The 25,792-nt window shown below is 43.5% G+C and overlaps 1 protein-coding gene across 2 annotated transcripts in view; it reads right to left on the reverse strand.

The window, feature by feature from the left end:
* The window catches only part of LOC144689791 (protein kinase C epsilon type), a 689,374-nt gene that overhangs the window by 115,075 nt on the left and 548,507 nt on the right, over positions 1-25,792 (reverse strand). For both annotated transcript variants that reach the window (XM_078557177.1, XM_078557176.1), the window contains one exon: positions 20,864-21,018. In XM_078557177.1, coding sequence (XP_078413303.1) covers positions 20,864-21,018 — 155 coding nt within the window. The remainder of the gene's footprint in view (positions 1-20,863; positions 21,019-25,792) is intronic.

Consider the following 25,792-nt stretch of genomic DNA (forward strand, 5'->3'; position numbering starts at 1 on the left):
AAAGCAAATGTACACAATGTTGATTTGATGAGTATTGGTCAACATGAACACAACCAGCTTCAGGAAGAAACAGCAAATTATCCACGACTGAAAGCGTTTTTGTAGAAGGCTGGCCTGATACGATGCAAGAAGTACCAGACAACGTCGGATGTTTTTGGCCATACGGAGGTGAACTAGGTATTTCAAGAAGCATGACTTTCAAAGGAAGACAGGTGCTTGTACCTGAAGCTCTTCGCCAGGACATATTGTCAAAGTTACACCAGGGGCATATGGAAATATAGCAAACAAGGCACCTAGTGGGGGAAACTGTGTGTTGGCCAGGGATCAATAATGATCTTGAGAAGGCAGTGAGGATGAACGAGCATGCCAGAGTCACCAACCACATCAACACAAAGAACTTTTACACCCTCATGAGATTCCATCATATCCTTGGTCTAAAGTTGCAACATTTATTCAGCATCCATGGCAACAACTTTCTCCTATCACTTGTTACTTTTCCAAGTTCCCAATCATCAGGCAATTGAAGGATACATCAAGTGCGTCTGTGGAGGACACAATGAGTGCAACGTTCAGTTTGTTCGCTATGCCTGAGGAGATCTTATCAGATAACAGGCCACAGTACACTGCAGGCCTTTTATGGACATGTGTGCTAAATGGGGCAGAAACCATGTTACAACCATTCCAGATCCAACAGTCTTGCCAAGCAACTGGTTCACACTGTTAAGGCACTGAGCACAAAGTGCAGGGAGACAAAACAAGATCTTCGCATTGCCATGTTACACTTGAGAGAAACGCCTTTGGATATGGGCTTACGGGCACCAGCGGAAATCATATTCAGAAGGCAGATTAGGATAACCTTGGCAAGCCATCACCTGTCCAGTTCTCAAATATCCAGGAGTAACTTCCCAAAAAACAAGGGAAAATGAAGACAGCACATAACCGACATGCAGGTGTGGTCCTGCCTGGTCTGTGAGTAGGAAAAAAGGTTCGGTTCAACCATCCTACCCAGGGAACCAGGTAACCTGCAGAAGCATCCAAAGTGTGTAGTTAGCCTAGATCATGAGGTCACAACACCAAATGAAGCTACACTAAAGAGAAGCAGAAACCAGCTAAGGGAATTGTGCAACTGTATAATACCCAGCGCTCCAACTGCATCTAAAACGTACCCAAAGGTAAACTCGGAAAGTGAAATTGTGGAAGACCACCATGAAAACAATCAACACTACCATAATACACAGGATGCCAACACACGTATAAGTCAAGAACACCTAACTAACAAGCCATCGTCGTCGTCAGTCCCTCGGAATCGAGGATGACGTCCGTCAGACTTGGTGAGACAAGTCTACATCTCTGGAAGGTTATACCGTTACGAGAACTGGGAGGAATATGAAGCCACCATATGTTATACAGACCCTTGATCTCAAACTCTTAGATAGAGATCTAACTTTCGTGTAAATGGTTTTCATAACCACCCTACTGTGCATGTACATTTGTATGTAATGTTATCTTGGAGGAAAAGACGGGTATGTTGTGATATCACTTTAAGGGAATGTGCAAATGAGCAGGTAGCCATGATATCGAGCAGCATTTGATCAGCAGTAGTGTGTGTAGTGTGGTGTGGAATTGCAGCTGTGCTGTCTTTATGAGTGGTGGTTGCTGGATCCATAAAGTAGATCAGTCAGATATCTTCAACACTTACCTCCTTTTCCCAGTGCTGCTGCACATAGTGGTAGAATTACCTAATCTTGTGAGAATTCCCTCCCATAGTGTACAGTGGTGTTCAATCAGTCACAACAATAAGAGAACATAAGAACTCTGGAGTGGCACTGAGAACAGGAAGGGCAAGAGGAGGAGACCACGCCACACTGATTTTCATCGATGAAAGTGGGCATACAGAGTGTCTCTACAACACAGAAGTATTCATATCAGATGTGAACATTTGGCACGTTAAGTCTGAATTGAATCTAAATTAGTTTTAGATGTTAACAGTGAAAGTAGCCCGAGGTTAATGAGGGCCACAAAAAAAGAAAGCCTTGCTGCAATGGCTATTTAGATTTTCTTCACAGCACAATGCGTTCTGTATTAAATTTTCTTAACTGATCTCTCTGCAAGCCATAACATGCTTGTGAGAACACGTGATGAAGAACAACAACACAGCTTACTGTTGAGATTTTCAACCAATTTTTTCTCCCAGTTACACATCAACATTATAAGCATTGGAAAAAGGTCAAATAAAGTTAAATGAGATGAGATGAAAAGTAAAGATTTCTACCAAAGTTCTACAGACAAAGCAGTGACGAGTAGTGTGCGCTTTTCTCTTCTACCTTACTGAGTACCAATCTTTTTACCAATGAGACATAAATCCCTGTGATAAGATATTAAAGAAGCTTAAAGATCAAAGGCAGAATCATCCAAGCAAAATAAGGCAAATTCCTTCTTAAGAACAAATTAATGCTGGTTGTAAAATGCTAGAGGTTCATACATATCTTAATATCTCAGTTTGATTTACAGTGCCTGTATCATTTGCAGGAAGGACTTTTCAAACCACTTAGTTTCAGGGCGACTCTTGTATAAGGCAGCAGGTAAAACAACAAACAGAAACGAGAAAAAATACCTGTCCCCTTCCCCATGCAGCAAAATCAATATTAAATCATTGAAAAAGCACTTTGCATTGTGATAAGAATAAAGGTCGATGTCGGCTTAAGTGCGAATGTGTGGCAGTGAAAATCTTTCAAGATACTGACTGAGTGTATTTTTAGTAAAGGATTTAGATTTTTCTTCTCATTTTATTCATGTATTTCTTTCCTCAATTGGCTAACGACTTGAAGTATTCCGAGCTCCGCAGACATAAAAGCAGACCCAAATTTCTCACTGCACTAGAATTTATTTTATATTCGTTCATGGGATAAGGGCGTCACTGGCTAGGCCAGCATTTATTCCCCATTCTTAATTGCCCTTGAGAAGGTGGTGGTGAGCCACTTTCTTGAACCGCTGCAGTCCATGTGGTGTAGGTACACCCACAGTGCTGTTAGGGAGGAATTTCCAGGATTTTGACCCAGCGACAGTGAAGGAACAGCGATATATTTCCAAGTTAGGATGGTGATTGGCATGGAAGGGAACTTGCAGATGGTGATGTTCCTATGCATCTGCTGCCCTTGTCCTTGTGGGTGGTAGAGTTTGTGGGTTTGGCTGTCGAAAGAGCCTTGGTGAGTTACTGCAGTGCATCTTCTAGCTGGTACACACTGCTGCCACTGTGCGTCGGTGGTGGAGGCAGTGAATGTTTAAGGTGGTGGGTGGGGTGTCAACCAAGCAGGCTGCTTTGTCCTGGATGGTGTCAACCTTTTGGAGTGTTGTTGGAGCTGTACTCATGCAGGCAAATGGAGAGTATTCCATCACACTCCTGACTTGTGCCTTGTAGATAGTGGACAGACTTTGGGGAGTCAGGACGTGAGTTGCTCGCCACAGAGTTCCCAGCCTTTGACCTGCTCTTGTAGTCACAATGTTTATATGGCCAGCCCAATTCAATTTCTAGTCAATGGCAACCCCCCGCACGTTGGTGGCAGGAGATTCAGCAATGGTAATGTCACTGAATAACAAGAGGAAATGGTTGGAGTCTCTCTTGGTGGAGATGGTCATTGCTTGGCACTTGTGTGGCGCAAATGTTACTTGCCGCTTACCAGCCCAGGCTTGAATGTTGTCCAGGTCTTGCTGCTTAGGGGCATGGGCTGCTTCAGTATCTGAAGAATCGTGGATGGTGCTGAACATTGTGTAATCATCAGCGAACATCCCCACTTCTGACCTTATGATGGAGGGAAGGTCATTGAGGAAGCAGCTGAAAATAGTTGGGCCTAGGACACTACCCTGAGGAACTCCTGCAGTGGTGTCCTGGGACTGAGATGATTGACCTCCAACAACCACAACCGTCTTCCTTTGTGCTATGTATCATTCCAACCAGCAGAGAGTTTATCCCACTTACTTGCATTGACTCCAGTTTTGCTAGGGCTCCTTGATGCCATACTTCGTCAAATGCTGTTTTTTATGTAAAGGGCAGAGACTTTCAGCTCACCTCTTGGCTTCAGCTCTTTTGTCCATGTTTGGACTGAGGCTGTAATGAGGTCAGGAGCTGAGTGGCCCTGGCAGAACTCAAACTGAGTGTCAGTGAGCAGGTTGTTGCTGAGTAAGTGCTGCTTCATAGCACTGTAGGCGACAACTTCACTCACTTTGCTGACGGTTGAGAGTAGACTGATGAGGCAGTAATTGGCCGGGTTGGGTTTGTCCTACTTTTTGTGGACAGGTCATATCTGGGCAATTTTCCACACTACTGGGTTGATGCCGGTGCTGTAGCTGTGCTGGAAAGCTTGGCTAGAGGGTTGCTAGTTCTGGATCACAAGTCTTCAGTACTATTGCTGTTGTCAGGGCCCTTAGTCTTTGCATTATACAGAATGAATCTGGATACTTTTTTTAACAGTCCTTAAGAAATGTTCATTACAATTTGCCCTGCTTTTTGCAAATTGTCCCTCCTTTACTTCAAAAACTAACTGATGGAAACAATCCTGGAAACCAAATGAGCAGACTTTCATAGTCAATAGGGCACCGAAGGAGGCCTTTCGTCCCAACAAATCCATGTTGGTTCTCTGTAGGGAAGTCATGCTACAGTTCTACTTTAATATTCCATTCTCCTTGCAATAAAGGGCAGTATTCCATATGCCTTCCTAATTACTTGCTCTATCTGCATGCTAACCTTTTGTGACTCATATATGAGGACACTTAGATCCCTCTGCACCACGGTATTCTGCAGTCTCTCTCTATTTAAATAACATTCTGCTTTTCTATTCTTCCTGCCAAAGTGGACCTCACGTTTTCCATTTATACTTCATCTGCCAAATTTTAGCCCACTCACTTAACATATCCATATACCTTTGCAGATTCTTTGTGTCCTTGCCACAACTTGCTGTCCTACCTATCTTTGTATTTCAGGAAATGTGGCTACAATACATTCTGTCCCTTCATCCAAGTCATTAAATAGATTGTAAATAATTGAGGCCCCAGCACAGATCCCTGTGTCACTCCAATAGTTTGATTTTGCCAACCTAAAAATGACCCATTTACCCTGACTCTCTGTTTTTTGTTAGTTAACCAATCCACTATCCATGCTAATATATTACACCCAACATCATGAGCTCTTACCTTGTGTAGTAAACTTTTATGTGGCACCTTATCAAATGCCTTTTGGAAATTCAAATACAACACTCCTACTGGTTTCCTTTCATCCATGCTGCTTGCTACATTCTCAAAAAATTCTTAATGAATTTGTCAAACATGATTTCCCTTTCATAAAACCATGATGTTTCTGCTGGATTGTATTATGATTTCCTAAATGTTCCCCACGACTTATTTAATAATGGATTCCAGCGTTTTCCCAATAACAACTGTTAGTTTAACCAGCCTATAGTTTCCTGCATTCTGTCTCCCTCCTTTCTTGAATAGGTACATTAAATTTGTGGTTTTCCAATCCACTGGGTCCTTTCCAGAATCTAGGGAATTTTGGAAAATTACAACCAATTCATTCACTGTGTCCAATTTCCTTTTGAAATCATTAATGGTCTTTACTTCCACCAACCTTGCATAGAGCGAGTTCCAGGTAATTACAACACACTGCGTAAAAAATGTTCTTCCACGCATCCTCCTGCATCTCTTGCCCAAAATGTTAAGTCTGTGTCCCCTATTCCTTATTTCATTAGCAAATGGGACCAGCTTTTCTTTGTCTACCTTATTGAAACCTGTCATAATCTTGTACCGCTCCATCAAACTTCCCCTCAATCTCCTTTGCTCCATGCAGAAAATCCCAGCTTTTCCAATCTGACCTTGTAGCTAAAGATGACGATCCCTGGAACCATTCTAGTAAATTTCCTCTATACCCTCTTGAAGACCTCACACTCTTTAGAGCTGTGCCATTAAGTTTATATTGCCACTTTTTATCCCTTCTTCAAAATGCATCACATCACACTTCTCTATATTAACTACCATCTGCCATTTGTCTACCCATTCTGCCTACCTGTGCATGTCCTGTTACAGCTGTTTGGTATCATCCACACTGTTTGCCACAGCTCCAAATTTGCTATCAATGCCAAATTTTGAAATTTTATCCTGTATTCCAATATCCAAGTCATAGTGGCCCTTGAGGAACACCACTGTCCACCATCTTCCAGACTGAAAAGCAATCATGGTAAATCCATCAGTGCTTTCAGTGCATAAGCCAACTTTTTATCCAAGTTAACATTGACTCTTCTTTTCCATAAGCCTCAATTTTGTTAACCAGCCCTTTGTGTTGTACTTCATCAAATGGTTTCTAAAAATTCATACAGACAATGTTCGCAACATTCCCTTCATCAATATTCTCTGTTAAAAATTAAATAAGGTTAGTCAAGCACCATTTGCTTTTTGCAAATCTGTGCTGGCTCTCCTCAATTAACTCAAACTGCTCCAAGTGCCTGTTGATTTTTTTCCCTGGTTATTGTTTCTGGATCTGACCGATCTATGGTTACTAGGAATGTCCTTACACCCTTTCTTGAATAAAGGTTTCACATTTGCCATTTTCCAATCCTCTAGTGTCACATTTGTTGCTTTCCTATCCTCTGGCACCTCTGCCTTATCTAGGAGATTTGGAAATTAAGGCAAGGCAAGTCCTTCCGCTATCTCCACCAGCCCGTCAACTACCTTTGGCAACCTGGGATGCAAGTCATCTGGACCAGGCAATTTATCCATTCTAAGCATAGTTGGTCTTTCCAGTCCCTCCTGTCTATGAATGGTGGATGCCAGATTCTCCATGTTTAATTAAAATATTTAAGGCCTTGAAATTATACCATGTGGAACTAGCAAGATGAAACGTAAAGTTGAAATCCATTCTAACAATCAAAGGAAGTGCACCCTTGAGCTTGAAATTAATTCTTAAAATGTTATATATTTTTAGCGCCTGTATTTTTTTTGATGAGCACTTTTGATACCAGCACTGCTAAACAGACCATAATCCACTCTTTTAAGCTAGCTGGGCAAGGCAACTACTGTGGTTGTGTCACAATAAAATACATCTTTATCCATGTCAGTCGGGACCCAGGAGGGTGCCGAACCAAAGTATTGCTACTCATTCCAGATGAGAGCATGCAGAATAAAGGGGATGCGGGGATCACTGAGCATTTTACAGGTTTGTATGGAAGTCTTTATGCATTCGTCTAGAGAATCTTCTCTCAGGAGATTAAATACATGGGATGACGTTCATGATTGTACATGGGCAATGGAAAATGCGGACTTGATGAGCCAAAGAAGCCTTTTTTAGTTCATACTATATATGTATATTCTAACAATTTTGAAACCTTGAAAATCAGACTGGCTTAAACCCTGACAAATCATCATGTTCCCCTGCACAGGGACTACACTGGCTTTCTTCAGTCTTTGTTCTCTCAAAACTATTATTTTAAATCAGTAGGTTTGCATATTTAATTGCAAATATTTGAACAGATTTCAGAGTTATAATAAACAGTGAACAATGCTCTCAAACCACCTGTTTATTTTCTTTCTAATGCCAAATTTACTCTGTGAACATTTGTCATGTATATGTGGCGAATATTAAATTTATATCAGCCTATGTGATAAGAATGCAGTTCCTGCCTATTTAGAATTATAATTTTAAAGATGGATGTTTATATAGTGTTTTATGAGTCCTCTGGATATCCTGCTAAATAATTACTTTTGAAGCGCAGCCACTGATTAGATAGGCAAAGTTCACAGAGCAACGTCCCACAAATGGTTGTGAGGTAAATGATCAGCTACACTGTTTTGGTGGTTTTCATTGAGGGGTAAATGTTGGCAAACTCCCTGTTCCCCTGCTCTTCTTCAGAGTGTCAAGGATCATGCCTGCTTAGGAGCTGGGGCATCAAACTGTAGTTAAACCACAGTCCCAGCAGCCTATCTTGTTATTCACATTGCCTTTTATCATAATTAAAATCCCACTAATACTCCATTACCACTGGAATATTCCATCTTTAATGGATCCCTTTGTATACTTAGGGAAATAAAAGATGGTCAAAAACAATTCTGAAAGCTTGAAATTGTAAGATTTCATTTGTATATACCTATTAATATGCATGATAAAACTACCAGGGACATAGAAGGTTATGGAGCTGATTTAGAACAGTCTCATTTTCCTGTCTTTTGTTCCAAACTAATCTCATATTCCTATTTTCTTCCCAAACTAATCTAATTTTCCTGCCGTTTCCTCAAGTCCTTTTACATTTTATTAGATGGTACCTTTCTGAATGCTGTAAACAATTGATCATTGATCACTAATATCTGCATATAAAGGTTTCTTCTAACCTCCATCTTTATCTATCAGATGTTTATCATAAAATCATGGCATCTTGGGCTGAATTATCTATCATAAAAAATAATCTACCTTCTAATTTCTAGTATGATGAGGCTTCAGAGTGCATTAGGCGATTGCGGTTCCCCTGTCATCAGAGTATACTCAATGTTATAAAACAAATGATATCCCTCACAGTATTATTTGGGAGGCAGAAGACATTACCTCAAGAGCATTGTACCTTCTGAATTTTTTTGTGGTCCCTGGGTGATTGTTTAAAGTGTGTGAGTCCTTTAAATTATTTTGCGTGGCTGCAAATATGAGGTAACTTAAGGGTTGACTTGCTTACGGCCTGCGCAGGAACCTTTGGGTCATGGCCGCACAGTTTAGAGGGAGCATTGCTCAGGAGCCATTTTTGTTCTTCATCTCCAGATACAAAGCCAGCCTGCCAGCAAGGTGGAAAGCTGACATCAACATTGTTTGCTATCAGCTGTGGATGAGTTAAACTCTGAGCTCACGTGTACATGGCACTGATATGATCTTTAAATTAGTGTTCGATTCAGATTTTCTCTGCCATCTCAGTGACTGAATGGGCTCAAATTGCAAGTGTGTAGTTTCTCCAGCATTAACAAGTTGCCCTACAACATAAATTCTGTCGGATTGTAGAACCATTTCCCGAAAAACTTATGCTTTTAGTCATAAATTGTGTGTGGAGTCATAGAGGGGTGTGTGCATGGAATATTTTCACGTTCACTACTGTGATGTGTCCAGAACGTTGGAATACAAAGGGATGTAAGTTATGTTATAGCTGTACAGAGAGGCCCCATCTGGAGTACAGGATTTTGTTTTGGGGACCACACCACAGGAAGGAGATATTGACCCCAAATGGGGTGCAGCGCCGAATCACCAGAATGATACCGTAGCTAAAAGGCTTAAATAATGAGGACAGGTTTCATAAGGTAGTCTTGTATTTTCCTGAATATAAAGATTAAGGGGATATTGTTGAGGTGTTTAAGATAATTAATGAATTTGGTAGAGTAGATAGAAACTATTTCCTCTGGTGGAAGATCCAGAACAAGGGGGCACAAACTTAAAATTAGAGCGAGGCCATTCAGGAATGATGTTAGGAAGCATTCCTACACAGGCACGCACGCACGCACATACACACACAGTAGTGGACATCTGGAATTCTCTCCCAAAAAATGCTGTCGAGGCTAGGTCAAATGAAAGTGTCAAAACTGAGGTTGATTCCAATTTTTGTTAGCCAACAGTACTATGGGTTACAAAACGAAGGTGGGTTGATGGACTTAAGATACAGATCAGTTATGATCTAATTGGTGGAACAGGCTCGAAGGGCTGAATGGGTGGTCTTATGTCAAAGATGTATAATCAAGCAGATCCTGCTGATAATCCTGGCCAAAAACATGCTGACATGTTGCTGACAGAACCCCTTTTTAGCTGATTAGGGGATTGCCTTAATTGCCTTGGTTTAACAAAGCATCTAAATAAAATTAAATAAACCTTTTCTTTTAAAAGGTCTTTTCCATCAACACATTGGTTTTTAAATGCAATGTTTAGAATATCATTAAACAATAGGGCTTTGCAGACAGCTAGGGCCTTTGACTGAGTGTCATGATGGGGAGGTGTATTATGTTGTCCATTCAGCAAAAAAGTTTCCAGGGTTTGTTGAGGAATAAAATCAGAATGTGGAACAAGGAAGCATCCTGCAGACAGAAGCATTTTGTGAACCATCAATTAACATTTCAGTATTTAAAGGGGTGTTCCTGTCTGGGATCCACGCTATTCACCATATTTTTGAATGAAATGGAGAAAGCTCAGGAGCTAAACTGGATAGCCCTGAAACACAGGCGCACTGATCATGATACACAATTAAGCTGCGCCTGTTGGTTGTAATGCAGGCAGCATGACATCTTCATGCTGCCAACTCATTATCATGATTTTTGCATGCAATCAGCACTAAAATCATGGTTAACTGGTTGTGTGTGTCAGCAGGGGCCCAAAATCAATACTTAAGCTAGCCTGCATCTCTTACAAGGGTGTCGCATTGTGGTTGAAGCAGATGCTGAGAGCCCTGTGGGAGCTGAATCTGACCAAGGAAAGAGAGATCAACGGTTGAGCATGGGACAGTGTGGCACACAGGTTTTCGGGCGCTGTACTGGATGTTCCAGAGCAGGAGGTAGAAAGGAGGAGAGTGTTCCTGTATCTGCAGCAACCAGACAGATGGTGAAAAGGTAGTGGGATCAGTTAGCCATGTAGATCAATGCCACGTGTCTAGCCTCAAGGGCCTGGATGCAAAGCCACAGGAAGTTTAATGACCTCACATATCTTCAAATTCCATATGCTACCAAATGCATGATTAGCCTCTGCCACTGCTCAAATAGCCAGAACACTATCCAAAACCACAGCCTTTATTATCTGGAAGAACAGGATAGGAGGCGCATGGGACACCCTCACCTGCAAGTCCCTCTCCAAGCCATACACCATCATGACCTGGAAATATATCGCTGCTCCTTCATCATCGCTGATTCAAAATCTTAGAAATCCCTCCCAAATAGCACTGTGGGTTTATCAATACCATACCAACTGCTGTGATTCAAGAAGGTCATTCACCAACAACTCAAGGACAATTATGGACGGGCAATAATTTCTAGCCTTGTCAGCAGTGTTGACATCCCATGAATGGGTTAAAAAAATCCCTATCACCCACTCACCACCAATCTCTATCAGTTAGGACTCATATCTAAATGCATATGCTTCACTTTAGTTTCGCACATTACAACCCTCACACCCACACCGCACAGAGTGCACACATTTCCAGCTTTTCAAATATGACAGCTACATTACCCAAATATTAGCCAACCAGAGGGCACAGATTTAAAGTAATTGGCAAAAGAAGCAATGGCAACACGATGAAAAACTTTTTTACACATCGAGTGGTTGAGATCTGGAATGCACTGCCTTAAAGTGTGGTGCAGGCAGGTTCAATCAAAGCATTTAAAAGCATATTGGATCATTATCTGTAAAAGAAAATGTACAGGGCTATGGGGAAAAGGCGGGGGAGTGGCACTAGATGAATTGCTCCGATGCAACAGGCCAAACAACCTCCTTCTGTGCTGTAACCATTCTATGCTTCTATATTGCTCAACACTCATTGATGCTTCTCTTTCTATTGCAGAAGGTAGCACACAACCAGAGGCAGCAGGAGCTAACTAGAGGGAGAGACATTTCCCTGTATGTTCTAATGTCCATGGATGAGATGGTTCTGGCCAAAATTGGAAGCTGGGTCCATGGCTAGCAACAGGATTGAAACTGAAGATGACTGTATTCTCATACTTAATCTTCCTTCTCACGTCCAGCTTCTTTTCATCCCACAATCCCTCCTGTTTTACAAGCTGAAGATGGTGTAAGCATGCAACTCCTGCTTTCCCCTTTCCCCTCACCACAACCTTACCCTTGTGCCTTTATCCTTTCAAATACCTGAGAAGTGCAACATGTCCAGGCAGTGGAGAAACAGCGAGAAGTCAGTGATAATGAAGACACAGCACCGTCACTCAATTTCACACTTGCAGCTATCAGCTCAGATACTGGCACTGCGGATATCTTACAGGATATGTCAGAGATTGGATCTGTACATGATGAGACATTGAGCACAAGTGCACTGCAGCTGGGACAATGGACAAGGATAGAGCTGGTGCCAGCTTGCCAGAGGGTGAAGTTGATCATGAATTTTGCTGCATCGGGCTCAGATGAGGACTTTGATGGGGTAGCGTACATTGGAAAGCCTGCTAAAAAGTCTCTGTGCATGGAGAAGTCTGGCACAGGGTTTTGTGCAGAGCTTGGAGCCCATCCTTTCAAGTAAGCAAGTGGTGGGTATCTTCATCAATACTTGTGGGTCCATTCATGATTTCTCATGGCTGATGTCTCATCTTCCATTGCAGAACATGCAGCTTCCACCAAAAGTGCTACTTTTAAAGCTCAGACTGAAGCCATGAAAGGCCAGCTTGCTGCCATGCAAGCTCAGAGTGTTGCCATCATGGCTGCGGATACTGGTGTTCAAAGGTGCTTGCAGACTGTCACAGCAGTCTCACAATCTGTCCTCCAACAGCTTACTAGGGTTACCGAGGCAATGGCCTGGGAAAGTGGCAGTGGTTCCATGCAGCACATGCCTGCTGCCCTCCCTCGGGTTGAGAACAAGTGTCCTCCCATCCCAGCCAATCCACCCATGGCTTTGCTGTCACCTGTCAGCCCACCAGCCCATACTGAGATAGTAAAGTATGAAGCTGGGTCTTCCAGGCCCAGAGCTGCTCGAAGTCATCCTCCAAGGCCACTTTGCAGTCTCTTGTACTTAAAGTCAGCAGTCTTCCACCAGACATGCTGCTGCCATTGGGTAACCTTGCAATGAAGCATTAGGACAGAGAATGAAGAAAGGTGATTAGTTTACATTTGTATGCAATATGGGATGATTTCATTTATAAATCTGAATTAGAATCTTTAACTTGTGGTGACTTTTAACTTTGCATTGAGGCCAAGAGGACAGTATAATGGTCAGAGACACTGGGAAGGTAAGCTGTGGAACTGTTGGTGAATGGGGAATTGGGGTTGGGTCACTGGTATCACACTCAAATTAGTTTTTCATGGACAGCCCAGGCAGAAGGGGACCATTGAGGTTGCAGCCTCCCTTCGTCTCCTACCTCCATCTCTTCTACATGCTCCTGCTCCTCAGCTTCTTGCCTGTAGCTTCTTTGCTAGCGGCAAAGCTTGTTCTCTCATGAAGGCGAGGCTGTGCAGCATGCAACAGACCCACCACAAATCTTGACACTCACTCTGCTAAGTACAACATGGTTCCTGCAGAATAGTTAAACTGTTGCTTTAGCTCGCCAACAGCTGGTTCTATCTCATTTGAGGTGGCAGCATGACTCTCGTTGTTATTCATGCTCATGTGTGCACGGATTGCACACCGGAGTGATCAGCCATGTTATCAATCAGTATCCCTTGTTGTCCAGTAGCTGCCCTTTGGTTTGCCATTGTGGCTGAAATGCAATTGGCACGTTGGAATGCTGCAGAATGAAGGTATCCTAACTGCGGCCAGGATTCTGGACATCAATCTGTATGGTGCATGCCTATGGTCACACACCAGCTGGATGTTGAAGGGGTGGCCCTGGTATATGATAGAATTGATGTGGCAACTGTATGGCAATGTGTGTGCAGTCAATGCTACCCTGCACCATGGGGAAGTATTCAACCCTAGCAAAACAACATGCTCGCTCCACCTGCTTGTCTCTGACTAGAGAAAATGAAATGAATTTAGCCCTTTTTGAATAAAGAACCTCAGTAACATTCCTTATTCAACAGTAACGGCAAGCTGTGAGATGTTGCTGATATCTCTGACTCCAGCTTGGAAGGGGCCACATGCATATAGTTCATCGCCATTTCACAGCCATGTCACCTTCTTCTGCGGTTGTAGTTGTGCTAACTGTAGTTGGTAGATTTAGTTAGGACCTTTTCAGTGAAGCACAGACATTTCAAACACTGATCCGTGCTGGAGTTCAGGTAGCAGAGCTGAAAGCTGAACACCAAGGGCAGATATGGTCATTGAGAACAAGTGTCCTCCCATCCCAGCCAATCCACCCATGGCTTTGCTGTCACCTGTCAGCCCACCAGCCCATACTGAGATAGTAAAGTATGAAGCTGGGTCTTCCAGGCCCAGAGCTGCTCGAAGTCATCCTCCAAGGCCACTTTGCAGTCTCTTGTACTTAAAGTCAGCAGTCTTCCACCAGACATGCTGCTGCCATTGGGTAACCTTGCAATGAAGCATTAGGACAGTGAATGCCTTTTCAAGCAACTTGACCTATTCTGTGTGGCCTCTGCTAATTCTCCCATCAGGGAGCAACTGGTTTGTACAAAACCTTCAGGTCAACAAAAAGTACTTCAGCATCTGCCACACCACTCCCTGTAGACTTCTGTGACAACTATGAAAAGCACCACAAAAATGTATAATTGCAGAAAAAAAGAAATCAACCTGTAAGCAGTTAATGATCCCTTTAAGTAGTGCTGGAGGTAGGTACTCCCTGTGCTTAACATGCATTCAGCTCTGCAAGCTGAGGTTGGCTGGAGCATTGTGCACCAAAATGGCAATGCTGGTGCCTAATCAATGTTACAGATCTGCCTGCTCTGCACTACACTAACACCATCACCAAAATGATGTTTCATGCAACTTGCATCAGAAGTGTGTGCGTGTGCTGCAGGCGCCATTGCGGATGCATAATCGCCCTCGTAGCTCCAAAAAAATAGATGCTACTGAGCCCAATTTCTCATTCCCTATGTTGAGTACTGGACCAGAACACTGGAAATAGGCATAAATGTGCAACAATGCAATCGCCCTCTGCTGACTAGAAAAGCCTGTTGGGAATCCCAGGCAGTCTCCTAAACAAGTACTAACTAGAACTGACTCTAGTCAACTTCTGAGTTCAGATGAAATTAGATATATCTGCAGCAGTCACCTGACATCAATTGCTTTTTTGATGCTTTTGAAATACTTAAAAAAATAGCTTTAAAAGATGAAGAGCTCAAGTAACTAAACTTATTTTCATTGGAGAAAAGATTGAGAGAAGACATGACATAGATAGATGGTGCTCTAGTAAGCAAGGTATTTGACATAGACAATGAACACAAGACTAGAGGATACATATACAAAACTTAAGCATTAAACAAGAGTACACGTCTTTTCTCACAGTTTAGTGGGCTAATGGAGCTGGATTTTCAATCCAATGTGATTTTTGTATACAAAGACCTAATTGTGCTGAAGGCAAATTCGGTTCCCAATTAGTAGTGTCAGGTACTACCCGGAGGCAGGTACAAGCTCTGAAGGCCGATTTTTAAAGGCAGATGACAACCATGACTGGGCTTGCCATTGGCTTGTGGAATGGAGCAGGCAGAGAGCAGAGGGCCAGCAGCCTCATGGTCCAAACAAGTGCCCAAACACTCACTCGTCAGGTACTTAATCTGCTCTGTTCAAGCAATGGCAACTTTGAGCCAAGGCATGAGCATCTCACTTTGACTATCCTTTTTCCCCCCAAGGTTTTAAATCAAAGCCACAATAAATAATGGCTTCCCACTGTGCTCTGACAGCTGTGCACTAATGTGCCCCAGACCGTTCGCCCTTCGGAAATTTAATTCTGTCCCTCGTCAGTCCTCTTCAATGAGCTTAACAGCCAGCTAATTGAAGACGTGCAGGTTGCTGGCTTCCCCCCATCGTCCTCCCTTTGAAAATTGCAGTGCGCCATGGAGGTGTCAGAAGACTGGTATGCTATCTGGGAGCATCACTTTTAAAGCATACCCACACCCGAGCTCACTTCCATGAGTGACTGAAAATCCAGCCCAAGGGTAGAGTCCAGAAAATCTAGTTGAGTTGGACAAAAAGACCTTGCTATTTCCCTTTACATTACTGGCTTTGAGCAGTCGCATTGCAGTTCTAATTGGATGTTACTCAAAGCACAAAACTTCTTGTGGTAGAGTCCATGGCCAGTTTGCTTGTGCTGAAATAACTGACTATCCTTTCCTAATTTGATAGGATGGATTGACATTAATTATGGCAACCGATGAACTGAATAAGCCTAGAAGTCACTGTATTTTTTTCCCAAAGTTTAACTGAACAGCTAGGGATGTCATACAAAGAATACGTTTGCTGAAGGGATTATTGTTTTTAAATTGCAAATGAGACTTAGACCTGGATTTTCATCCTCCAGGGAAATTCTCAGCCTCGGAGGAAAGGGCCAGGAAAGACCGGGTTTTCATTCTGGTGGGGTGGGGCATAGGTACAAGCTGCTGTTGGGTGAGCCAGCCCAGGAAAAAGTACAGAGGCAGCCACTGGGGTTGAGGCCTTGGTGCTGCGGGCCTTCGTCACAGTTATAATGAAAAAGGTAAGGCCCTCTAGCCCTCACACCCCACCCACCCCCATGGTCCCTCATGCCCCATGCCAAGGTATGCCCCCTCAACCACCCCTATGTCTCCTCATGCCCCAATGTCATGGTTTGCTCCCCCCCACAACCCCCAGTGTCTCTTCATGACCCCATGCCAAGCTATGGGACTTCCATGGCCACTGTATATAACCAATGAATGCTACAGTGACAACAGGATGTGTACAAAGAGCTTTAAAAAAAACAGTAATTCATTGATAACTTTCCACTTTCTTAAAAAAAATTCCTTTTTACTACACGCCAATGAAAGAGTTAATCATCCAGACCCTTTAAAGTATCAGTAGCAGAAAGTGCAAGCACATCATTATGCATTTTTGGCTGAGAGCCCAGAAATCCATTAGAGTACTGAAACACCTGAGCCCCAGAGAAAACATTGACAGCTCTGGCCACTCTCCAGGTCAGAGTGCAGGATGTGGGCTCACAACTTGAATCAGCCTGCACCCTTAAAAGGCACTGTTAAAAATTGGGAAGCCTGGGAATGAGGTCGGGAATCCCAGAATCGGGTCCCAGTGTGATTTTCACCCCTCCCATGGTGTCTCCCTGGCTCCATGAAAATCCAGTCCTTAAGAGTGGACTTATTGGCAAGGGCTTGATGTGCCTTTTCAAATTTCTAGGTTTAATCTAAGCACCGTTAGTAGAAATTTTCTGTCTGCTTCATTTGCAACAAAGTTATAAAACCAGAGAGTGCATGGAGGATATTTTCCCTCACAAAGGAAATTAAAGCTTCTTGTTAAATGTCATGTTTATACATCCAGCATACACACAAACCGATTTCCACAGATCGCAAGTTAATGTTGACTTTCACTTCAACAGACACATTCCACCTGAAATCAAGGGGTCTTACCAAAATAGAAGCTTAAGCTTGGTTATAAAAACTGAGGTTCAGTTGGTTTGGAGCACCAGGTTTTTGCAACAAACCCAAAGCAGCCAATCTGGAATTGGTTGGAGAGTTCTATATATTTTTGACATGCATCATCCAGTTACACATGAATGTGCACATACACCACACAAATTTATAAGGAATGTTATTATGATTGTGCCATGAGATTATACATGTTAGGACAGTCGTTTTCTGTTCAGTACATACTTTTGCTAATTACTTCACTTGTATAGTATCTTTTGTATATAAATGTTCCATGGCGTTTGATTGGAAATTGGATGAAACTGGCCAAGAAATGGGAAAGAATGTATGGGAAATGAACAAAGGTGTGGTCACAGGAGATTAATGAACGCGGGGAGTGGTAGCCAGGCAGAAGGGTTCAGGGAGAAAGTTTCAAAGTGAACAGCATTGTTGCTGAGGCTCTACATTGATCATGGTGTGGAAGGGAGAAGACTCCAACTGGACCAGAGTTGGATGAGTGGAGAGTGCATGCTAAAGTGGGATGGAAGAAATCACAGGGTAAGGATGGAGTGGCATTATGGAAGAATTATGCAAATAGGAAAATGGATTTTAGTTTATTTATCAGCCATTTGAAATAAAGCTTGTGGAGCACAAACATAGGCCTGAGTTTTCACTCCCGAGTCGGGTGCGCAGAGTTGGGAAATTTCCTGACTCGGGAGAAACTGCCCGGACCTGCTCACCGCCCCTGGAAACAGTGCAGAGACAGCCACAGGGGCTGCCCAGTGTGAAGGTGAGCTGTTTAAAAGGCCCACCTTGGTGCTCTGGGACTTTGCCACAGGCTGAATAATAGTAAGGCCCTCTAGCCCCCATTCCTCGCACCTCCTTATCCCCCATGCATGAATGCCAACTCATGTCCCTCTGCCCATCCCATGGCCCCTCATACATCCATGCCAACCTATGCTCCCATTCACCCCCATGGTCCTTTATAGCCCCTTTGCCAATTTATTGCCAACCCATGCCTCTCCACCCACCACCCTTTACCTTTACATCTTCCATGCCAGTATGCACCATGGGCAGACCTCAGGAGCCATCATGTTATGAAATAAAATAAAGTTCTACGTTTCTATTACAGACTTCACTATATTTTGAAAAAACACTCTAATTGATAAAAGTGCATTCAATACATTTAAATCCATAATCTCTTATAAAAACACACATTTGTACTCATAACTCCACATCAAAGACAGCTAATCTTTTTATAAGCACTTGGAGCTGTCAATCATACTGTGAACTTACAGGCCATGCACTGTGATAATGATAGGTTGTGGAACAATAAAACAGAAATAATACTTTAATGATAGCGCTCAGGCATATGTCAACAAACATCTATTGAAATTGCAAGCATTAATTTTTTTCAACTGAAGGCAGGCTTTTTATTTCAAAATTTAAAGGGCAGGTGATTTAAATGACTTGAAACCTTGACAGTTCCACGGGCATTATCCACTTTTTTATGCATATTCATGTCTACTCTTAATAATCCCAGTGGGTACCTGACCTCTCCCAAAGGGGTATCTAACCACTCTGAAAAGGTACCGTACTGCTTCAAAAGGGTACCCGCCTTCCTCAAAGAACTCGGGCAGGTTCAGATGTTTTTTCCCAATTTCCAAATACCAGGGTCGAGTTTTAGAAGTCCCAGGAGCGAAATTTGCTTCTGATTGAAGGCAGCTGCACTTTTGAATGTACTGCTGTCTCTGTGAACCGTGGATGTGTGAAATGTCTCCCACTCCATGTTCTCCATACAGCGAAAATGGTGGTGTCAGGTTTGGGGGAAGGGCTTCTGGAACCGCAGCCCCAGCTCCATTTTGGCTAAGGTGCAGAGCCCTTCTGACGTGGCGAAAATTCGATCCATAATGTCATACTTCTATATGTGGTACAAAATGTTATTAATACTAGGAAGAGAGTAAAGGCAGACAACTTCCTACTTATATAGTATGCAAAGTGCCAGGAACAAAAGTGAATCACTTCTGCCTGAAATGATTCTGTTAAGAGTTGCCTCCCAATTTTCTAAATTTGCAGTGTTTACACTATGCGTGTTTATATGTGAAACTCACAATATTGGTGCAATGTTTAAGTTTCTGGTTGTGGATTTTCAACCGCCCCCCCCCACCACCACCCACAGTCAGGAGAGGATCTGTATAAACCAGCAATGTGAAAGATGATGGAGAGCTTGTTCATTTAGTCATGCTCTGACAAAATGGGCGTATTTTGCTGGGAGTAGATTTCCTGGGAAAAGCAGCACTGACTTTCCAAGCCGGAACGAGGATCTGGTCCTCACTGAACTGAATGGAGCTGCTCTGGCATCCAAGTAATTCCTTCTCATTGCTGACATGATTGGAATGGCTCTCAGGGAAAGAAACTCAAATTAAGGAGGCAATTGAAAGCGATTTTTTTTTGTGGCCTGTCCACTTTTACGGTTGGTGGACGAGCCAATTGACCAGGCGGCCTTTACATTTTTGCCCAAACCACGGTCCAGGGTGGGATGAAATTTCGGTGGGGAAATAAAATACAAAGAAATACCTGGGGACTGCTTTTTTTATGAGGTAATGCTTGATTGTGCTGCATGGACATATTTTGCAGCATTTTTGTTGCTTTGTTTATCCTGTGGAGATCTGCAGCTCCCTACGGCAGCTGCCTGCCTTCAGGGAGCTCACTGGAAGCGCTCACCAGCACCCATAGCGATGTCGGCATCCGCCCTCCTCCCGCCCCCAATGGCAGTGCGATCGCGGTCCGTTTCCCATCCGCTCCCGGGCCCGCCGATCACACCCGCCCGACAAGCGAAAAGTTCAGGCCAAAATGTTTGGTCTCTGTGAAGCTACACAAACTTTGAGAACAGTAGGAGTATTTTTCTGCATTTCCTCGACAGACATTGGGCAAGTCATTTGAGCAGCAAATATTTTGCCTTAACTCTCCTTTTCCATTAAAGAATTTTGTTCCCTAGCTTAGAGCGAATACGTAGTTTTGCATTTATTTTTTAAAAATCTCTTACCAGAAGCATTGTGAGTTCTGCTTATCCTAGAGGTAAAACATGGGCAATTGGCTCAATAACACAACTGGCAGAGCCTTTACACTTCACTAACAGCCACTTCCTGTGAATGACTCACAGTTTGTCCTTAAATGCTGAGAAAAAAAGGGAAGAAACAAGGACCCTGTGACTGTTGTCTTATTCAGTCAACAAGAGGACAACACAAATAAACAAAGGAAATAGGAGAACATTTCTTTTTGGAATGGGGGTAGGGATGGGAGGGTGGGGTGGGGGGAGGAGGTGGGAATGAAAGGCCTTTTAGAAGTTTGCACTGGATTTAGAGAGAAAGTAAAGAGATTTGTGTCTCTCCGTTGGCAGGTTAGCAGACGGTCAGGCTGTGCCAAACATTTTGTAAAGGCTCTAAGTACATCATAATACAAACTTGGCTTTGCATCTGATTGCAGCTTCTGGTGCTATTCAAATGTAAACATTTTGAATGACAGACAAAAAAAGAATACAACATAGACCCATGTCTCAACATGCACGAGAACTGAGGCAGTATGCTTTGACCCAAACTAGTTGCTAAGATATGAAAGCATTCTGCACAAGCCAACCATGAACCCCAGCTGTTCTTTTTCAGCAAGTACCTGTAGATGACACCATTTTGGTGAAGGAACATGAGTGCTGAAGTGACCTCCGCTGCATAAAACCTCGATCGAGCTTCATCAAACTTGCGGGAACGCTGGATTTGAAACATTAAATCACCTCCATTTACGTATTCCATGACGAAAAAAAGGCGGTCCTAAATGAAGAAAGAAAGAGCTTTTTCAGTTAAATTTCTTAAAGCCTCACAAGTAGCTGTTGTTGTGGGTAAACAGCTAAACGTTTGTAGAGAAGGAGTTTCATTATGTCAGCAAAAGCTGATCAGTCGAAACAGTAATTAGCTGATGATGAAAGAAGAATACATTTCAAAAGCACATCTGAATGAACCATTATACCAAATAGCTTTCATTCTTCAATCTTTTTAGTCCCACTGACCTACAAGCTCCGGGAAATCCAAAGGTTTTTAGCTTATTGTGCTGCATTTGGAAATCACACACAACTCAAGAGTGTTTTCACCTCAGGTCACTTGACCAAAAACTATAGGTAATATTCTCATTCTATGCTCATTCAATATTACATAGAAAATAAGGAAGGAGAAAGAAATATCTGATCCCAAGCAAAGTTATCTTACGTTTTTCTTTATGGTCTCTTTCTCATGCACACACTTGGAAAAAAATGTTCAGTAAACAGATTTATGATTTTGCTAAAAATAGTGAACATGGGAAATCATCTTCTCAATGATTATATTATTATCTATGCAAACTCTCATATACTTATTTGCATATGTGTTCTCTCTCTTACGCACAAACCCATATCGTTTCACCCAAGCATTATTCTATGTACCCTGATGTGCTTACTGCCTGCACTCTTTGGGCTGAATTTAATGCTGATGGCAGTACTGTATTGGTCATTTCCGGGAGCCCTGACCTGACTCTGCCCTTCTGGCAATTAAGTGCCTGGCATTGGGGCTCCCTTTAAAGCCAGAGATTCCACCTCCAAGAGCTACCGGCAAGCAGTTCTTCAGTCCCAGCCATGCCACTGGAAGTGGAGGCTCCGGCAGCAGCCAGCCAGGGGCAGTATCATGGAGGAGGCCCCGAAACCCAGGAAAATGGTGTTGGGCTCACGAGGACCAATCAGGCAGGCACAGTGAGGGATAGGAGGGTTGTCACTGTTTGCAGGATGCTACGATCACAGGCAGAGAGGCAGAGGAGCTGCTCCAGATGTGGGTGGCAGCTCCTCCACCCCTCTGTCAGTGACCATTGCATCCGGTCAGGCAACAACGGAGGAGATGCCAACTGTGGAACTGGCAGCTCCCTCCCAGGCGGGGCCTACACAGGCCCCATGGGCCAGAGGACAACCGCTAAGGTCATCGAGGCCAACAGGACAGCAGAGTCAGCAGGCTATCTCAGATGCCACTTCCAGTGAGAGGTCAGCACCAAGACGTAGCACCCGAAAACGTAAACATAAGGCACCTTTGGCACTCCATGGGTTTATCACTGGTGCTTTTGTGTTGGCCCGCAGTGAGGTCTTCATGAGTTGGTGTGATTTTGAACACCTTTGTCATTTTGTTTCATTAAGTTTTTTTGGTTGCAATATTAAATTCAGACATGTTACCATGGCTGAGGGTGCCTCTTTCCTTCTGCAGGTGGATGGTTTCCAATAATGTAATGAGTGTTTTGTGGGACATTCAGCTTTATCAACAAGGACCTTAGTTAATGTTCCAAACTAGGCAGATTTTGCACTTAGGTATCGAGCATGGAGCCTACAGCCCAGGCTTCTCCTGGAGGTCCATATGTGGTTTGCTCGCTGAAGGTTAATTGGATTGAAGCCTCCCAGGTGACTCTGCCTCCTTGGGGATGCCCGGGTCAGCGCCTACCCCCCTCAGCATTTCCCTGTGCGTCCTCATCCTCGGACTCACTGCTGGACTCATCGTGTGCATCCGCAGCCACTGTGTCTACGTCTTTGTTGTCCACAGCGTCCCCCCCTTTCCAGCGCAAGATTGTGGTGAGCGCAGCATGCAACCACTATCAGCAACATACAATCTGGGGGGTACTGGAGTGCGGCCCCTGAGCGGTCCAGGCATCGGAAGGATGGATCTTTCCACCACAGCCCTTGTGGAGGCGTGGCTCCTATTGTACCACTGCTCAGCTTCTGTTCTTGGATAGCGGAGAGATGTCATGAACCATCTTCTGAGGGGATAGCTCTAGTCACCCAGCAGCCATCCATCCAGCTGGGCTGGAGCACTGAAGAGCCCCGGCACCTGGCAGTGTCTGAGGATGTAGGCATATTGGGAGCTGCCTGGGTACCTTGCACAGACTTGTAGAATCAGCATCCTGTGATCACACACTCTCTGCATGTTCATGGAGTGGAAGCCCTTCCTGTTGACGAAGGCATCGGGCTCACCTGCTGGCACCTTGATGGCCACATGTGTGCGGTCATTTTACGCGCGTGTGTGCAGGGCCCGCCCCTGCATGCCAACGGGAAAATTCTGCCCCTAGAGTCTTTCTTTCTCATTGGAATGTATCTTTGCTGAGTGTTATGAAATATCTCTTTAAATGTCTGCCACTGCATCTCTGCTGACCTACCCCTTAACCTAATTTCCCAGTTCACTTTAGCCAGCCCTGTCTTCATAGCCTTGTAATTGCCTTTATTTAAGTTAAAATACTAGTCTTAGATCCACTCCTCTTTCCCTCAAGCTGAATGCAAAATTTAATCATGTTATAATCCCTGCTACCTAGAGGCTCAGTTACTGTGAGGTCATGAATTAATCCTGCCTCATTACACCAGGTCCAGAACAGCTGCTTTCTGGTTGACTCTAGAATGTGCTGCTCTAAGAAATTGCCCCAAAAACACGCAATAAACTCATCTTCCAGGCTACCATTGCCAATCTGATTTGTTCAATCGACATGTAGATTAAAATCACCCATGATTATTGCAGTACCATTTAGTACTAACATACACTTTTTAACATCCACACAGCACTACAAGTGTTTGCAGATTTAGGTGATAGTGTCCTACAACCGGAGTACTAGAAGGGTGTAAGCAATGGAATGCCATCCTATTAGGTATGTCTATCTTGTAGGTATGTCTTTTAAAGTGCTTGTAATCAAATTCAATGATGGAATCCTTGGAGGCTCTGGTTGAGGGGGACGTCCCACGTCATCAGGCACCCAGTGCCTGAGGGACCTGGCATTTGGAAGGGGGGGCAGGGGCTGCTGAAAGCCACCCCTGCACTTGCTGCTGACTTTCTTCCTTCCCCTCCTGTGATCCCTGCCCCATGGCTTCCATCATGTCCACACTCACCTTTGACCTGGATCCCTTGCTGGTCTTGAGACTCTGGTGAGTGCACTGCTGGGAGCTGCCACTGCTCCTGGTGGTGCTGCCTACAACGGAGAGCTGCTGGCCTCTGATTGGCTGGCGCCTCTTGGGAGGTTGAGTGGGTACTTCCACCTCAGGATCCTTAATCACCGACAGCCTGCAGGTACAGCCCGCCACTGGCCACTTAAGTGCCTGATTGGCAGCACTCTTGCTGGCTCTCCAACTGTCTGGCGAGACCCCCGTCACCTGGATTAAATATGGTCCTGTTTTCCAGTATTCTCCCTCTTTTCTTGCTATCCAAATCATTTTTTATTGTAGCTAAATTTCATTAGTATCTCAGCCTGTATAAAGTAATCTAATGATACTTTCTGTCTTCTGGTTTGATAGGAGATGCTCTCCATAGGTAATCCACAACTGTTGGCTGTTCAGCCCAGGCTACAATAGCTCAATGTATCAGAGAGGATTCAGTTTTAAAACTTACTGCTTTGAGTGCAAATATTGTCAAGAGGTTCACATTAAAAAAAATTTTTGATAGTGACCTGATCCTTAACAATGGGCTATTCATTTCAACAAGTGGATCACAATTAACTCTGATGGTTGAACACAATAATTCAATGAGCACACTCTTAGCACAAACTGGACAACCAAATGTCAACCCAAAGGCAAAGCGCTGCAGACACTGGAAATCTGAAATAAAAACAGAAAATGCTGGAAATAGGAAGTCAGGCAGCATCTGTGGAAAGAGAAAGTGTTAACATTTCAGGTCGATAACCTTTCATCAAAAAGTACTAAGAGTATCGCATCACGTGATCACAAGATACACAAAGACACAGAAGGCCACTAAGTCTATCCTTATCCATTCAGAAAGAAAAAAAAACAAAGGTACCATTTCTTACCCGACTGTCCCACTCATTGTGTTGATTACTCATTACTTGAAGAAAAACTTCCTGGTGCCAATCTGAAATTTGCCTTTTGCAACGCGTTTCTGTTTTGTCTTACTTTGGAGGCTGACTAGAGTGTTGGACAGTTTTTAGCACAACCTTGACTTTTACTTTTGCAATGTTGGGCCAAGGGCATCAGAGGCCAATGATAATGTAGCTACATTGCTGACTGAATGAACTGGTTGACAGCTCATGTCTGCTCAGGCTGGATCAAGAACGGCAGACTTAATTTACGTGCTATCTGTGCGTGCTGTTTACATTTGCTGCTGGCAACAATTTTGGTTGGAAGCAGTGAGTGAAAGCGACTTTCCAGGATGATATTGCTGCCTCCAAATGCAAGTCTCACTTATTTGGCAGAGTTACTCCTGTCACTGTCTTTGACACTGGAGACAATAGTATAAAGCATGAGCACTCCCTTTTAATTGGGCAACAACTAGTGCAGCAAACTGCCAATGGTCATGTTGTTATACTGGTCCATTCTCTTCCTAGGACTAAGCCTGCTGCGTGATGATAACTGGTGTAACACAGATTCTCTCAGACAATAATTTGACTGTGAGAAAAGCCATCAGAACTCACCTGAAAGGTCTGAACATTTCATGGAAAAAAATTGTTGGCTTTTATTTAAATTGCTTCCCTCTTAATCAAATAATAGATTATTGCAGCATTTGTTAAGAACTGCACTTAGAAATCAGTCACTCCAAGTTGATCTGTCCC

This window comes from Cetorhinus maximus, chromosome 14, assembly GCF_964194155.1.
Source record: "Cetorhinus maximus chromosome 14, sCetMax3.hap1.1, whole genome shotgun sequence".
Taxonomy (NCBI): Eukaryota; Metazoa; Chordata; class Chondrichthyes; order Lamniformes; family Cetorhinidae; genus Cetorhinus; species Cetorhinus maximus.